Source organism: Phaseolus vulgaris, chromosome 2, assembly GCF_051622355.1.
Source record: "Phaseolus vulgaris cultivar YP4 chromosome 2, ASM5162235v1, whole genome shotgun sequence".
NCBI lineage: Eukaryota > Viridiplantae > Streptophyta > Magnoliopsida > Fabales > Fabaceae > Phaseolus > Phaseolus vulgaris.
The window spans coordinates 38,581,735-38,599,890 of record NC_143499.1 but is presented as its reverse complement, the minus strand read 5'-3'; the positions used below and the strand labels follow the sequence as shown (position 1 = coordinate 38,599,890).

The 18,156-nt window shown below is 31.2% G+C and overlaps 1 protein-coding gene across 13 annotated transcripts; it reads right to left on the bottom strand.

Moving 5' to 3' along the window:
- Nucleotides 1–1,109: 1,109 nt before the first annotated feature.
- Nucleotides 1,110–16,876, bottom strand: LOC137811884 (MADS-box protein JOINTLESS). 13 transcript variants are annotated; one of them, XR_016518705.1, is made up of 10 exons: nucleotides 16,733–16,871; nucleotides 16,032–16,217; nucleotides 14,789–14,864; nucleotides 4,892–4,953; nucleotides 4,712–4,811; nucleotides 4,567–4,608; nucleotides 2,009–2,107; nucleotides 1,811–1,914; nucleotides 1,447–1,563; nucleotides 1,110–1,293 (listed from the first exon to the last, which is right to left on the bottom strand). XR_016518705.1 is itself a non-coding variant. In XM_068613744.2 (9 exons), the coding sequence occupies exons 2-9, from the start codon at nucleotides 16,211–16,213 to the stop codon at nucleotides 1,554–1,556; spliced, it is 675 nt and encodes a 224-aa protein (XP_068469845.1). In that variant the 5' UTR covers nucleotides 16,214–16,217; nucleotides 16,760–16,876; the 3' UTR covers nucleotides 1,329–1,553. The 13 variants fall into 13 exon arrangements, 11 of the variants coding, with proteins under 11 accessions (XP_068469845.1, XP_068469843.1, XP_090154893.1 ...); XR_016518706.1 differs by having other exon boundaries at nucleotides 2,009–2,047; XM_068613744.2 differs by lacking the exon at nucleotides 1,110–1,293 and having other exon boundaries at nucleotides 1,329–1,563; nucleotides 16,760–16,876.
- Between the last annotated feature and the right edge of the window lie 1,280 nt (nucleotides 16,877–18,156).

Genomic DNA, 18,156 nt, shown 5'->3' with positions numbered 1-18,156 from the left:
TGTTTGAGACCATAAAGGGATTTGTTGAGTCGACATACAATGTTCTCCCCCCTGTGGATGATGCCCGGGTGGCAAGTCCATGTAAATAATTTCATGCAATGTGTCATGTAAGAAGGCATTTTGCACATCTAGCTGGTGAGTAAACCAATTTCTGGCTGCTGCAATGGTGAGGAGACACCTCAAAGTTGTTAATTTTGCTGTTGGTGAAAAAGTTTCATAATAGTCGACACCTTCAATCTGAGTGTACCCCTTTGCGACAAGGCGCGCCTTATATCTGTCGACGCTACCATCTGAGTTGTACTTTATTTTATAGACCCATTTGCATCCGATGGGTTTCTGCCCAGTGGGTAACGGTGTCAAGGTCCACGTTTGATTTAGCTGCAAGGCGGAAAGTGTTAGAAATCCCACATCGACTAGAGATAAGGACATTTCATAATATATAAATGGGTGCAAACCTCACCTCCATGAGCCGGTTTTATGGAGATGAGTTAGGCTTAAAGCCCACTTCTTAACATGGTATCAGAGTCATTTCGAGCCTGTTGAAGGTTAAACTTATCACAAGAATATTATAATAAAGTCTTAAAATATATGCAGAGATGCCTGGTTATTAGTCTACTTTTGTATTTTGCAAATTAAGCTTGAAGAGAGGTAACTAGAATTAAAAGAAGTAGCCTCACTTCTATTATCCTTTTATTTTTGTTTTGAAAAAGTTTAAAACATAAGACGAGTTAAATTAAAAACCGTTTTATATAGGAAAAAAATGAACTGAATTTCTTAATTAACCACATCTAATCTACAATAGTTCCACTAATAGTTTTTAAAGCCATTTTAACACATCTCTCCTTAAATGGAGCCATTTAATTAATTTTGAACTAAAAAAATAGTTGAGCTTCTTAGAAAAAAGTATTACGCTTTAAAATAATGTGTTGTATATTATTATTATTATTTTAAAAGGAATATGTATACACAGTGAAATTATATTAATAACATTAATATTCAATAGTATATGTCAATTTGTATACCAACATCAGTATTTGTTAGTATAATATATTATAATATTGATTTCATAATGTTTATATCAATTAATTTGCTTTTCAAATAGAGAGAAATAAACCATCAAAGATTGCAGATTATTTTAATATCAAAATGGTAATCACAAATTGACAACCTTTGACGTAGTATTTGGTTAAAGGATGTGGAGGTCAGAGAAAAGAATGAAAAACGTCTTCCCTCCTTATTTGCCTGCATTTTTTTCCTCACTTCTTCCTTCCATTGGAATCTCTTATTATTTTTCTTTCAATAAAAAACAACAAAAAGAGAAACATATATGTAAGAATCAAATTAACTTTTATGGTGATAAACTATAGACATGATCAAAGCATTGACCATTAACTCGGAGTATATAGAAGATGAGTTCAGGACAATGCATCCCTTGGATTTACTTACTTTACATCATTTGTTTTTGACATCAAACACTGGATTCAATGGTTTTCAGTGACACATAAAGGAAGCGAACCCTGTCACTTCTAACAATCTACAATTTTGTTCATTATTTAAGGTAACCTGAAAGCCACAAAGATACACGAACTCAGATCAGTAGCCTCTAACAACTATGGATAACATAGCAGTTCAATTCTTCTAAGAATATTTAAAGTTTAACAAAATTACAAGAATATATGTGTGTTTAAAGCTTCCAAAACCAAGAAAATATATAAGAAAATAAATCAGTAAAGAAGATATTTGCTTAAACCAGTACCACTACAATAGGGCACTCATAAGCTTGAATTAATGTATAGAAAAAGTAACTAACCCCAACTTGAGAGATGTGTCACTTCCACCATCTTCAGGAAGATTAGATGAATTGCTAATAATGGATTCCGATGATTGCCTATGTAAGGGGATAAGGCTCGGTACCTAAATTTCACAACCATTAATTATTTCCAATATTTCCCTCTTGAGAGATTGTATATAAATATTAAACAAGCACAACTTTGAAAAGCTTTATCACCTTTTTCAATCTTTGGTTTTCCTCCATTAGTTCCACTCCCTGTATGGGCAACATAATCAAACATTGTAGCAGAGTTGCAACGAATGCAGGCTCTATCTTCTTTCACCCCATTAAATACAAAAATCAAATTCATTCATTTGGGTCTCAGATAAATTTTCAGAGCCACTTGTCAATTGGCCTTAGAACCACCCTTTTGACGAGTTTAGTTGGATTATTGATACCAATGCTTAATGTTACATCTATAAAGGATTTCTTTACATCTTCTACTTCAAGTTATCTTAATGTTTTGAAGATGGATGATAATCACTATACTGTAGAGGTGTACAATCAAGAAACCTACCTCCAAAACCTGCTTTGTTTTTCTGACAAAATAAACCAAGCCTAACTGGTCAAGAACATGTTGATAAGAATAGAGTTAATCAATCCATAAACCTAGCCTCCTTAAGTAACCCAAGTGTCAAGCATGCACCAAATGTTTATTTATATTTGATTTCTACCAGTGTACTTTATTCAGTACTTTTGGAGGAGGATATTGGAAACTCACCAAGGGTTCTTTGATTTTGGCATGTGGATTGAGTTGTTTTGAGTTATACTGGACTAAGCTTCAGATTATATTGACTCCACAGAGTTGGTGTGTTTTGATTTTTATATAAATATGAAGATTTTTGGTGGTGCATTTTACTTTGTATAATGGTCATTCAAGGAAAATATTTTCTTTATGATTTGAAGAGTAAAACCTAGGTGTTTGGTGGTGTCTTTAGTATCAGTTCAGGCTTTTGCAGAAAAAGAAATGGGAAATAAGTAGAAAAATCGCTTAGAATGATAGTGAATGAAGTTTATCATTTGATCAAATACTGGAAGTCATATTTATAATAAATCATACTTATATTTTTTAACATTCTTTTTTAATACATTTTCTTTAATTATTTTATACTAGCAGCCTTACTTTGGAAATTATAACAACAACAATCTCTATACATTAAAATAACTCTTTAAATTATTTAGAAATATTACATTGCATATCAGTATAAATGATATACTGTAAAGGCTAAAAATGAAGAAGTTATTATGTTAAAAGTTAAAAAAAAATCTTAAAAAGAGTTAATATAATTTACTCTAATGTTTATCTTCCTATTAATCTCTTAACATTTTATATTAAAACTATAGGAATAAATCTATTTGTTTCTCATATAAGAATAGCTTATTATAAACATAAATTCACTTTTTTATACCATTTCAAGCATTAATCATGACTGGTTCTCCTTCAAGTTTTCTAGTTAGCCATAATCAAGATTATTTCACATTGAATTGACTCTGAAAAAAAAAGACTACTTTAAATAAAGTACAATTTATAAGCATTAATCAAAGAATTGAGATTATAATTAATTTTAATTTGATATGTTATTTAATTTTATTATATTTTTTATTTATTATCTTTGTCAGTCATTAATTACATACAAGGACACTTTATCTTCTAAAGTACATCCCAATATAGAAAGGTCAAATCCTACTACATCTCCTTGATCATACAATGATTCGAAATCTTGCAGAACTTTAGCTACATCGAAATTTGCTATTGAGAATATCTTAATACTTCATTTTATTTTTCTCTCATTTTACCAGGGGTGCTCAGGTTACTAATATAACCATAACCATGAATGAGAATTATATTTTATAACCATACCACCTTTTATTCATAACAAATTTGGATGTTTTAAACCAGGTTTGATTAAAAAAACCTTATATAACAAAATATAGTCTAAAATTGGTTTTCAAATTATGCTTTAAAACATTTTAGTTGAAGTTGATGGAAAGGACTGATAAAGGACTTTTTAGTTAGACATTTAGTTAAATTCACTTACTTTTTTATTTTGAAAGTATTGTAACTCAAACAGTACACAATATATATTGGTAAAAAATAACTAATAACTGATAAAGGACTTTAAGCGTTCATATCAATTAGAAAATACATATCTAACTAGCTATATCCCACCGTTTAAAGAAGTAACCAAAAATTTAACTTAAAAATACAGTGATCAAACTTTATTACCAATTTTAATTAACCAGTCATTATAAACCAGCTAAATATGGTTCTGATCCCTTATTAATTTATCATTTTCTTTTGGTACTTGATTTTGCTATCTCTCATTTCCATATATATTTGGGTGAAAGTTTAGTACGTGTTCCTATTTTCTAGAGTGAAAAGAAAGCTGAAGCATGATCCAGCAAGAAGTTGGATACAAATTGGCACATTGAAGAGCAGGAAAAAAGCCAAAAGCTGCTAAATAAGAAAGGCAAAAGACACGCATAATGCGAGGTTTTGCCCTTAATGCAAATCTTTGACTCACTTCACTAACAATCCCCTAATGTTAAAGGAAGTTCAACAGAAGAACCTGGTCTAAAGGATTTTACTGATTGCCGTTATCTCAATCATTAGATGCATAGAACATGTAGATTTTCATTAATTTAATACGTTAATTAGATATATACATTATAGTAATAATAACGACAGAGTATATGAGATTTGAAATGTATCAGAGATTTTGTTAAGGTTTTACCTTTCTTTTAAGGGCGCTGATCTCTTGCATAACTTTTTCATCCTAAAACACAATATTGTCCTATATGTCAGAAGCACATATGCATACGTTTCCCCACAATCATAACTAATCAAAAGAAGAAGGTTGCAACATTGCTAGCATATACCTTAAGTTTTGAAACATTGCTCAAACCTCTTTTAAGATGTTCCTCTATTTTCTGCAGTTCTTGTAGTGTCAATCCTTGCAGATCTTCCCCATTCAACTGCCTGTGTTGGAAAACCACGTCTGTGAGTACTATGTTTATATGGTACATGCAACATATGAAACATTGCATGCATATATATACCTCAGTTCATGACTCTTATCTTCTACTTTCTTGCGCAGGATGTCGTTGGAGTCATTCTCAATCTGTGCATAAATTTAAAAATAACCTTTAACTTTTGTTATTATGCAGATAATGTCTAAGACAGTGAATTATACTTTTTTTTCTTGCAGTCACGAGATAATTAACTCTATTTGCAGTTTTCCGTATATATCTCAAGTACTCTACCTGTCAAGTCTGAAAAGAAACACATTCATGCAAGAACCAGAAAATTCACAAGTATATTTCTCCCTCAGATGTTAATTCTTACCAAAAAAGGGACAAAATGTTGGTATGAAACTTCTAGCAGAAGTTTCAATATAACTGCTAATAAAGGATTGTCTGTGTTTTTGAAAAAAGTCCATTGCCATCTATTATATCTTCCCACCTCAGGCTCATTCTTAAGCTTGTCAAAACTTTCAAGCTACCTCAAGGTCACCCTCTACCTTGAAATTAGATTGTGCTGAGTTACAAATGGTGAGTACCTCTTGTACTCACAATCAACTGATTAAACCTTTTTAGCTGCTCAAAAACAACAATGTTAAAGTTTTCTTTGGACTTATGAGTTAGCTTCTAATGTGGAACTACGCGGTCGTTCTTTTTTATCAACAAGAAAGAATAAATAAATAGAAATTACTTTAGGGGTGATTCAACCCTTATACATACTACAAAAAATATACATAACACATTCAAATAACCTAACCCATAATTAAACTAACACCTTACAATATACCCGGAACCCCAGAAAAAGCCTCTAAACCAGAAAGTACAAAACAAACACCAAACAAAAGAAAAACACCGGAAAAAAATCCAAAAACAGATCGCCTCAAAAACCAACATCTCACATAAACACCATCCAAAGAACACCCATACAACCAAACAGAATCCACCCCGACAACATCCCACCAACCAAAAGGTTAACCAACAAACTAAATCAAATACAAACATACCAGGAGATCAAGATACAAGTCTGAAAACGAGAAACAAGCTGATTGAACTTTGAAAGTGACCCAAGACCAAATCTTCAGTTAGGCCAAAGAGAAGATTTCAGAGTGCTCCACCACACCGCATTTGAAAATTACCTAATTCATATGGCACCAAATCTCCCTTACCACCGCAATCCACACACTCCCCAAAACTAAATTAACAGATTCAGAAACATTACAAATGTTGAACTATAGGAAATGTGAGTAAGAATCTTGGGGGACAACCGACTTCAACCCTAACCATGCAAAACAAAGATTCCAAACAAACCAAAGAAAATCTACATAAAAAAAACAAGTGATTAGTAGACTTCTCTTTTAATCCACAAAAACAGGAAAAAGTACTATCAACCACAACTCCACATCTAGTCAAATTAACTTTGGAAGCAATCTTATTTTCTAGCACTTTCCAAGCAAAAACTGGGTCGACGGTAAAACTTTAATCCTCTAAAAAATTTAAACAAACACAAGCTTTCCCTTTCATTCTCACACTGTGAGAGTGACCTCACACCTTAAAAGACCATAAGAAGAATTAACCAAAAACTCAAGAGACACACCAACTTGCCAAATTCAGTTGTATTCGAAAGACTAAACGGGTTGAACCTTGCACAACCTCAAGAAGTTGGCATACTTGAAGCTTCTCCCACTCAAATAGGCCCTTCTCCTAATCAAATTCCACGCTTAAACATTGTTAATCCAATCCCTACATAGATTCAACAAAATATCTTTATCAACACAAAGGGAGTAAAGCCTCGAAAATTTACTCTTCAGCCAAACATTCCCCACCCACCTGTCTTCCCAGAAAGATATAACCTTCCCGTTATCAGTTTCCCACTTAAAGCAGTCTTCAAAACTCCTACCCCACATTTCCAACTTCCAAATCTCCTTCAAGTCCCTCTACTAGAGAGAATCACCGTTATTCAACCTCTGTTCTTTCAAAGATCTCTAGCCACCATATTTAGACTTTAAAATCTCCTTCCATTTTTTTTTTTTTTTATCAGCCTAAAACCTCCTTCCATAATTCACCCTTAGTCGACCCCAACTGCGAAATCCATTTTCCCAGCAATGTCGTGTTAAAGACCTTAATATCAATAATACCAAGACCTCCAACATCGTGAGACTCGCATACTTTTTCCCGTGAAGCCCATGCAATCTTTCTCCAATCAAACTTCCAATCCCAAAGAAAGTCCCTCTGAATTTTCACAATCTTCTTTAGCACAACTGAAGGCACTGAGGGCATTCTGAATAAGGATAAAAAAAACAACGGAATATCCAAAAGAATGGACTTGATCAAGCAAATCCTATTGGCCAAAGAGATAAATCTACCTTTCCATATCCCCAATCTGGTCTTGATTCTAGCAATCACGTCCCAAAACACCGCCTTTTTATGACACTCCCTACTTTAATCCCCAAATATTTAAAAGGGGTTTTCATCACATCAGAGTTCAGAATAATTGCAAAACAACAAATCCTAAAAGCATCCATCCCCACCCAACTGATACTACTCTTTAAGATATTTACCTTAAGCCCAAACGCTATCTCAATACAATTCAAAATAGCCTTAATATTGAACACACTTTTGGTTGTTGCTTTGCAAAAAAATAACGTGTCATCAGCATACTGAAGCATATTCACCTTAATATTCTTGCTCTCAATCTCCACACTCTCTACCAAATCTTTCTCCATTGCACTCCTTGAAATATCTGCTAAGCCCTCAGCTGCTATAAGAAACAGAAACGAAGCTAGAGGATCACTCTGTCTCATACCTTTCAAAGGGATAAATTCCATAGTCGAGTTACCATTTACAAGAATAGACACCGAGATTGACTCCAAGCAAGCTTTAATCTGACCTATCCATTTTTCACATAAATCTAACTTTGTTAACATATAATAGATAAACTTCCACATCACAGAGTCGTAATCCTTCTCATAATCCACCTTGAAAATGACACAAGTTTTCTTCTTCCTCTTTACCTCCTCTAAAACCTTGTTGGCCAAAAGAACACTATCAAGTAAACCCCTTCCTTCAAGGAACGCAGATTGTCTTGAATATATGACTTTACTAATCACCTTCTTTAACCTTAACGATAACAGTTTCGAAATAATTTTGTACAAGCAGTCAACCAGAGATGAGTCTGAAATCACAAAGTTGTTGTGGATTCTCGATCTTAGGGACCAAGTAAATAAACAAGGCATTCGACCCCTTGACAATTTACTAGAACCTGCAAAATCATTCACTGCCGATACGATGTCGTCCTTTAAAAAATCCCAACAAAACTTAATGAAACCGAAATTAAAGCCATCCGAGGACTTTTCGAACTGTCGCAACTCCAAACAACAAACTTAACTTCCTCTTCAGAAAAAGAACTTACCAACATCTCATTGTCTATATCAGATATAGAATTAAAAGACACATTACCCAACCTGACCTGAGGCCCAACCACTCCATCAACTACCTATTATGTTCTGCTAACTAAGACCTCCTCTCTTCCCTATCTTCCTTGTCTAATCGTCAATATCATCGTGTGCATCTAATTCTTGAATTTTCTTTTGAATAACTTTCCCTAACTGATTGACATTCCTAAATACATCTTTATTCCATATTTTTAAATCCGATTTTAACATTTTCAACTTTTCCTTAGAACCAACATCCCTCCGGCTTGAACCACATAGCTAGACCATTTACACCTAACGAAATCCCTGAATTTGCTATCACTTTGCTAAATATCCAAACTTCTAAATTGTTTTGACCCCCAATCCATACAAGAGTCTTTTAGCACTAGAGCACAATGGTCAAAAACAAATCTACTAAACACAAATTGTTTACTGTTCGACCACTTTTTCAAAGTTTCTTGTTGACTAATTCACCTACTTGATTTAAAGATAATAAAAATTATACTTGATCAAATTTAATTTTAACTAACTTAAAAATTTAGGTATTTTCAATTAATTCTTCATTACAAAACTTTCAATAAAAGTTTAAAATATCTTTTATTTTTTATTAAGTACCGTACGTTGATTTTATTGACAACAAATTGTCTTGATCGTTACTTCTGTCTTTTCATCTTTAACTCGTAAGTTAACTTCTGACTTTGCTTTCAAGTCTCATTCAACTAGTCAATCAACTTAGAGTTAGAAGAGATTCAAGAAGGAAGAAGAGAGTTGATTGGTGATCGAAGAAGACACTAGTGCAAAAACACTTATTTACGACAGCTAATATACGTTGTTTCACTACTAAATGTTGTCTATCAAAACGTGATGGCATTTTTGAAATTAAAACGAGTAGATAGACAACAGTTGTAAGAGGAACCAATGTCTATTTAAATCACAGAGAGAATAGACAGCAGTTCCATTTACAACCACTGTCTGTACCCTCGCTATTACCCTAATTCGAAGTCCCGTGTCACTTATGTTTTCGTTCTCTATGTTTTCTTCTTCGCGCTTTCTCATCAACTCTTTTGAACGTTCTCTTCACTCATTGTCTTTGTAAGTTTTTCCTACCCTCATTTCTTATTCTTCCTTCATTCTTCCTATTGGTCCATTGCTCATTCTTCCACTGGTTCATTGTTTAAGGTTCTTGTTCATTGATTCACCATAGCGCTCCGCTTTCCCTCCACCATTGTCATCGCTTACTTTGTAAGTTCTTCCTACCTTCATTGCTTATTCTTCCACTTTCGTTCTCATCTTATTTTTCCTCCATTCTTCCATTGCTTCATTGTTCATTCTTTCATTGGTTCATTGTTTAAGGTTCTTGTTCATTGCTCCACCACCATGCTCTGCTTTCCCTCCACTATCACCGCTACCATCACCTTGAGGTTGGTGTTGTTTTTATTTTTATTTTTTAAATATTTTTTTGTCTAAATGTGACTTATAGACGGTGGTTCTAGGATAATCGTTTATACCTCAATAGAATAGACTATGTGCTGATAGACAGCGGTTTCGAAACCGCTGTCTAATTTCTAAAAGAACCGTTGTCTTTGACCTTTTCTGCACTAGTGCAAGAAGACAAAAGTAATCGTCACATCATTTCGTTGACGAAAAAAAATCAAATCGTAGAGTACTTAGACAAAAATAATTTTTTTTTTGAAGTGTTCAATAGAATAAAAATTTGTAATAAGGATTCAATTGAAAATACTCAAAACTATGATGTACTTAAAAATTAATTAAAACTAAATGTTTTGCTTAACTGAACTACCTTGTTAAATTAGTAATTAACATCCTTTTAGTATGGTAAAGTTGGTCATGTGTGTATTTATTTTCAATTTATGTATGCATGTAATTATATATGCTTTCGATTAAAAACTTATGATGTTTTTAGGTAGGTTGGATGGTTTTTGGTGTCTTTGGGGTGCTAACTTTTGTAGTGGCTTTGAGTGGTATGGTGTTTTGGTTGATGCTGTTGTGTAGGTAGTTGGTGGTATATGTGGGGATTGTTGTATATGGAGAAAGGCGTGTTTGTTCATGTGTTCTGTATAAGGGTTGGAACACTTCTTAAGTGGGTCACATTTATTTATTTTTTCTTGTTGATAAAAAAATGTAGTTGAAAACTATGCTTAAGTCTGGACTTTTGCAAGATAAATAAAATATTTAATTCTCTTGGTTTCTAGCAGGTGAAATAGAATTTTGGTAGGTTAATGATAATTTTGGGAAATTATTTGCTTACAGAAATTAATTAAAGTGAAACTTCTTATTTTTAAAAATAATTACTCTATTTGATTTTAGTAATTAATTTGTTTTCTTTCTTTCCATAGCTTCAATTTTAATATTTTTGGAGTCAGTCATTTAAGTGTTAAATTATTTGTTTTTTCTATAAAATCTTTAGTTTTGCTGTCAATATAGATTGCCAAGATACTTTATGTACTTTGACTTTGAGATGAGATACTTTTCTTTATTTCATTATTTAGTGATGATGATTTAGGGTGAGCAAAATGTATAAATTTAATTTACCTTTAGAAGTGATATGAGAAAATTAATGTATAATAGTTTAAATAAATTTAACTAGATTAGATCAAGATTTGAATAAATTAAACTAAATTTAACTAGTATTATTGTTTGAACTGTGTGAATTGTTTGAATTATTACCCATGGTATATCTTTCAATCTAATAAGTTATAGTCCAATTTAATTCAAACATTCTTATTTATTAGGAGAAATCCAGTTTTAAAAAACTAAATTAATTTATAACAATTTAGTATAGTTTTTTAAAATATTTTTTTTTATAGAATTTAGTTCAGTTAAATTATAAAATGGCAAACACAATCATTTACCTTAATCTCAATTGCAAGAATTTGTACTTTATTTTTGACATAGCATACAAGTTATTCTTAAATGATCCAAAAGTAGACAATCTATGATTCCAGATTCAAAATTTAGTAAACTGCATAGAGAGGCAATCATTTTGAAGAGAAGACTATTATTATGGAGAGGATCTTAGAGTTGCTTTAAAATGTTTGAGAAAACAGTAAATAAAATTATATGATCTGTGGATACTTATACAAAGTTGTCAGCAAAAATAAAGTTGTATGATTTGAAGATAACTAATGGATAGATCGATAAAACCTTAGAAGTTTGCCAACACTTTTAAAAAATATGTTGCTGATAATTTAATAATGTATTTATGGGTTAAACATGGTTAAAAACGTATTATGTTATTGGTATGAGCTATGAAAACATATACCAGTGATAATGTTTATATATTATTTTAAAATGAATATGCATGATTAAATAGTTGTCCTATATGTGATGTTTCACAGTAAAGAAGGAATTAAGTCTACAAAGGTGTTACAGTATTTTCTCAGGATGTTACCCGATTTGATCACATTAACTGTGTTGTTGATACATTCTCCTGAATGTCATAATCAAACACATTCCCCTGAATGTTGTCATCATCAGACATGAGCAGAATACCATATGGAAGCATACCAAGATAAAACCCTAATTTAATGTCTTTTCACTCGTCCAACACCTCAAGAACAATGTTCCTTTGGAGACAAGAATAATGAAAAGAATAAAAAGCACGTTCCATTAAGTATTGTCCATGCATGCACGCCACAAGACTCACAACTTTCCAAGTGACACACCAAATCTCAGTGAAGTTCGGTCATGGATGATGATCGATTAATAAATCACTCAATTCTATGAGAAAGTGAGTCACACAAGGCATGATGTAAATTACTTGATATGACATACAAATGAAAAAGATTTAAGATGGCAAATTTTGACACTTTCAAGATTCTTTATAGTGGAGGAAAATTGATTACAAGTATCCTGATACATGGTGATTAATAACTTACTTGCCATCACCATACTGAAACACAAGTTTGAAATATTTTCTATTAGTTTTTTTGCACAATCAATCGAGAAACAATCCAAATCACTCGACTTCTTTAGATGAAATTTTGAATTACACTAGGGAGACAAGCAAAGAAACATTTTGTTATTAATTTGATTAGGTACAAAAGAATAGAAAGGGCTGAACCAGATAGTCCAACAACAAAGCAATACTTGTTTGTTATATTGGAATTAATGTTTGTCAAATTGTGCTAATTATCCAATATAATTGTAAGTGAGGAATCCTTTCAAAAGCAACATTTAGGAAGATGAGTTCACATGCATACACTTTGCATTTTTTTATTCATTTTCACTCAATTTTTTCTTTCTATCTCTCCTCTCATTTATATACTATATTTTTTTTTCTCTTATTCCTTTATTTTTTTGTCTCTCTTCAATCTACCTTATGACGGAGTATAAGATCAACCTTTTCATATGATGGACACATATTTATTAGACATTATGTGTATTTAAAAAGTTATAAAAACATAATAAAAAATATAACTGTATAATCAAATTAAAAACACATTAAACATTGGTGAAGTAAAAAAAAAATATATAACTTACCGTGATTATAAATTACTTCCTATTATTTACGAATAGAAATTGAATTGTGAATCTAATTCCAAAATAATTCATAAAGTGAGCAATTTTCATTTGGATATGGAGAAACAATGTTTTGTATATTACGGATATGGAGAAACAATGAAGTACACGAGTCAAATAAATATATAGAAGTTTGGTAGGTTTAGATATTCTTGGATGTATCAATAAAGTGTTGAAGAGTATTGATCTTGGATACGAGTATGAAGCAAATTAAAGTAAAGACACTTCATAGCTTTTTCTTGAGAAAGATATATGCAGCACTTTCTCAAGAAATAAAAAAAAATCAGTGACATGCTGGTTGGCTCTTAAAAGTGATGATATTTGTACTTAAAGAAATGTAGGTCCCTACAAAGAGTTCAGAACTTTCCAGGAACAAAGAGCAAAAGGATATATCGAGCATCAAGAAAAAGGATTTTTGGCAACATAAACCCGGAAGATTAGAGGACAGTTTTAAAAAAAAATGTGTATGAGAAAACTCAATACTCGTGGTATAATATTGGTATATAATATTAAGTTATCTTTATATATTTGATTTCCTTTTGTACTTAATTAGTATGCATCCATTTTTTTATAACAATTACCATCTATTCCTTTTACTTTTTGGGTAACAATATGCATTTCTCAGCATAAAAAAATTACTTAATAATAACTAATTTTTTAAAAAAATAATTAGTATTTTATAAACTAAAAAATTATTAATATAATTTCTATTATTAATAAAAGTGTATAAAACAATTTTTAAATTATATCAAATATTAATTATCAAGGTTTTAACTATAAATTATTAATTAAAAATTAATTTAAAATCTAAAATAGTTAGTTAGTAAAAAATTTGATAATTAATGTTAGATATCGATTTAAAAATTATATTCCCTTAATCTATTTTGTTCTATCAAATAAAATAAATAAATATGGACTCAATCCCCAAAAAATCCATTTTCAAGTGAACACATCAGTATTTGAAAATAAAATAAAAAATTCCATTTTAGAACCAATGTTGACACTTTTTATCATCAAGGACTAGATTAATTGATTGGGTTGTTATATAACAAAATTCCAAATCAATCAACTTTTGCCAACTCATACATATTATGTTATTTATTTACAGCTAAAAAACACACAAGGTCCCTTTTGTTTGTGTTTATGGAGATATAAGGATATAGTGAATGCTATAGAAACATGAAATATCTTTCACTCAATAAATTGCATGAGACACTCCAATTCATGCATACTATAGAGCATCTGCGATAATGAGAAATTGACAAAACAATAAGGTGAGATTATGATGTGAAGTCAATGTAAACTTGCAAGAACCATTTCATAGATTACCTACATCAGCAAGCATATACTACAGAGAATAGATAAGAGTGTTTGTTTGGCAAAGAATTTACTTATTTTCAGTAAACTATTAAATATTCTTTTAGGATTGGCGCCTCATTGGTAATCCGGATCCAATGGTCTGTGGAGGTATTTTTTGAGATAACAATGGTTACTTTCTGAGAGTTTTCTCAGCTTACATTGGGATTAATAAGGCCTTCAAGGCCGAGATCTTAACTATTATTCTGATCACTGATTATGTGGAGAATGTAGATAACATAATATATGGATTGAATGTGATTCCATATTAGTTTTAAAGACTTTCAATGATGATTCTATTGTTTCTTTGTTCCTTTTCAAAGCTCACACATCTACTGTGAAAGGAATACATGCAAAAATATGCTGCTGATAAATAAAAAGATGGTGGTCTAATTTACCTAGTCTCATAGGTTATACCTTTTCTTGAACTAAAACTGATCTTATTTTCTTCATTTTTGTTAGTTTTACAAGGAGTTTTGGTCTGGTCCCATATACTCTTCTTTTTTTTATGTGCTTTACACTTCCAAGTTATAACAAAAACAATTCAGGATATATATCAATATCATTTAAGCAACTACAATAGCAGGTTGATGTTACTAAAACTAACCTGCAGCTCCATATAGCTACGATCCGATCTATGCATTGCTGAATGGCGATCCAGCCTTTCAATTACTTGTTGCATACTGAAAGCAACAAACATTAGGTTTAGATTTTCAATTTCCCTTCTTTCCTTTTAATGAATGATGCTCATTCATATCATTTCAAAGCTCATATATTGCCTATAAAACCATTTACCTTCTATTTGATTTTTCTTAATGGAAGAAAATTGCATAAATTATACAAGTATTCATTTTATTTCATAGTGTTTCCAGTTTTGTTAAACTATAAAATCATAAAATGTTTGGATTGGATACTGATTAGTTGAAGGAAGTGGAATGTGATGAGAAGGGGATTAATCGCTATATATGTTATTGATATATAATAAATGAAATATACCAATGAATATTCCATTCTATCAAAAATCATTCTTTGTAACCAAACATGTTCACACTACAGTTATATATATCAAGCCTTGCTATGTGTTGCTTGTAACTAAAGATAGATGACTCAGAACTGAAATGCTATAAAACAAAAAGTATTATAGATATTAGTATGAGGCATACAAAAAGTGTGATAGGAGTTGATACAGATACGAATTTGGCATATCACCATCAACTAGTTCGAGTAACTTGTATTTCAGAAGAGATAACCATGAAATCAAAATGCATTTCAAATATTTCTTATAAGACTTTGGTAATGTTGATAGAAAGCTAATTTCTAAACGTACATTTGCTTTTAAGCAAAATTGTTAAGAAATGCAAGCAAATCCCAAGCAATGGTTTAGTTGCGGATGTTTTTCTGCATAATGGGGTTTCAACTTCTGCAGCATAAAGTTCCTTATAGAGAAGTTTACACACCTATTGCTCCTCCTGATTAATTAGTTTGAGAAACCATTTTGAAAAAAAAAAAATAACTTTTAAAGACACTGTTCGAAGAGAGAGAGAAATTTGTTTTGGTATCAACCCCAACAATTAAGATAAATTAAAAGAATTTGAAAATATGTAAGAAAGCATAAATGTATACAGAAAATCCATTACACTCTTCTGATATCCTGAATCCGTCAGACAGTTGTTATTTTATATCTATATAATATATATAATAAATAATCTTTCCTCTTTGCATTTTGCATTTTGCATTTCTACCCATGAAAGAAGGAACTAGACTATTAAGGAAACAAAAAGAAGCTTAATTAATACTTCAGAAAATGCAAAATGAAAGGAAGACAATGATGCTGCAAATAGAATGAATACCTTGAACTGGCATAATCAAAAAGCTTGCTAGTTGCAGAAAAGACTATGAGAGCTATGTCTGCATCACAAAGGGTTGATAACTCCTGAGCCTTCTTGAAAAGCCCTTTTCTTCTCTTGGAGAAAGTCACCTGCCTGGAACTGATGTTGTCGATTTTCTTGATCTGTATCCTCTTTCTAGTCATCTCCCTATGACAGAAGAATCATCCAAACCATTACATCTAAGGGGGGAAGAGGAAACAGAAAGAAAGACTTTCTCCAGAATAAACAAATCATATGAAATAAAGCCAACGGATTTAACATAAAATAGAGAAAACATCAACAATTCTCAAGAAAATGGATCGAGATGAAATCATGTACGGCTAGGAATAGGATGCTACGGGGAGAAGGAATACAAACAAATTGAGACCACTCAACCATTTATTTATTTAAACCTTAAACTGCACTTACCAGGGAATTTAATTTGCTTCAGTTAAAAGGGAAAAAAAAATGCTTTAGCCATGATATATGGAAAGTGGGAAGTAGAGAGAGAGAAAGAGTAATATTAAAAAAAACAAAAAAAGTACCAAACCAGGTTCTTGAAATAGCAAAAGAAGCAGGTGTGTCGAAGAAGAATCTTAGAACAAGGAGTAGTTGGATAGCAGAAAATGGAAAACTTGAAGATAAAGCAGTTGGAAGAGGAAAAAGTTGAAAGCGGAACTTACAATAGTAGAAAGGATATATCTATCTACCTATGCTTGGCTTGGCTTGGCTACCAGAAATGGGTGTTAAGAATACACAACTCGGAAGTCCCAACACGTTTATTTGCCAGTTAGATAGATACAATTTGATGTGGATGTGGGTCTATACACTATGCCTTTTATGGTCAAGTTGCTGCTTCTGCAACTATTAAATTTATGGGTTTTTTTTATTATTATAATAAAAAAAATGATTTTTCACATTGACTTCAAAATCTACTGTAAAGGGTATTCTGGTCATTCAAAAAGTAAATTTAAGAGAGAGAGAATAGATGACAAAATAATGGATGTGAATTAGTTGTATAAATTTATTGAGGAGTCTTGGTCCTCTATGTATCATCATCCAGAGTGTGGAAATCGAGGTTCATGGGGAGAGTGGAATTTCGTATTAAATCAAAATATATAAAATAGTACTTACTACTTGTGTTAAGTTAGACTATTTGTTATTACGAGTCTTGTAAAATAATAGACAATGAAATGTTTACTTTAGTGTATGTAAAATAGCTTATGTAAAAAATTATCATTAATAAAAATAAATTAAAGTTGAATAAAATTAAAATAAAAAATCATTATAATTCATAATTTTAAATTAAGAAAAAGTTAATTACCATTTTTATTAGCACAATCTTTGAATAAAAATCTTAAAATAAAATTGTTATTTAGGAAGTGACATTTTGTGCATGCTCGTGTATTTACAATCGTGAATCCACAACTTGCATGGGTGTGAGGTGTTTTGGTTGAGAGCATAATTAATTATGCATAAGGGCATGATCAATTATGTCTCATCATATAATTGATTATGTTGTCATTGATAATCAATTATATGATGAGACATAATCGATTATGTCCCCTTATTTGGTTACAAAAAATATTTCATACATGTTTTTGTGATATTTATGAATCCTTAAAACTTTCATTGGATGTTTGCATGAGAAATGTTGTTGAATTTATAAGCATGCATGGTTAAGAAATGGAAAAAAAAAAAAAAAAAAAGCTTTGTAGTGTATATACCTTAAATTTGAAAAAAAAAAGATGAGGTTATGGATGAATTTATATCTTACAATGTGTAATGAGTAAAATGATACAAAGATAAGGATGGAAAAAGAGAGATATTTGAAAATTGAAAGGTTTGAATTTTGAAGAAATGGATGAGAAAATGATGAAAAGATTTTATTTTTGTATTAAAAATTAAAAGGATGTGAAAATATTTGCATTGTATATTATTAATTATTAGTATTTCGAAAATTATTACTATTATTATTAATGCGAATAAAATGTTCATGTGTACGAAGAAACTGGCCTCCCCATCGAAAAAAAAATGATAACTAATTGTTCTTACAACTTGTCTGAGACTGAACATCTCCTATTGAATCACTCCTGCCCTTGCTCTT

What these genes read in the sequence shown, in the direction of transcription:
- LOC137811884 (XM_068613744.2), bottom strand. Translation starts at nt 16,213, where the DNA reads ATGACTAGAAAGAGGATACAGATCAAGAAAATCGACAACATCAGTTCC. An exon ending in TTTGATTATGCCAGTTCAAG is followed by an intron (nt 14,865 to 16,031) that starts GTATTCATTCTA and finishes TGTTGCTTTCAG; the next exon opens with TATGCAACAAGTAATTGAAA. An exon ending in GATAAGAGTCATGAACTGAG is followed by an intron (nt 4,812 to 4,891) that starts GTATATATATGC and finishes TTTCCAACACAG; the next exon opens with GCAGTTGAATGGGGAAGATC.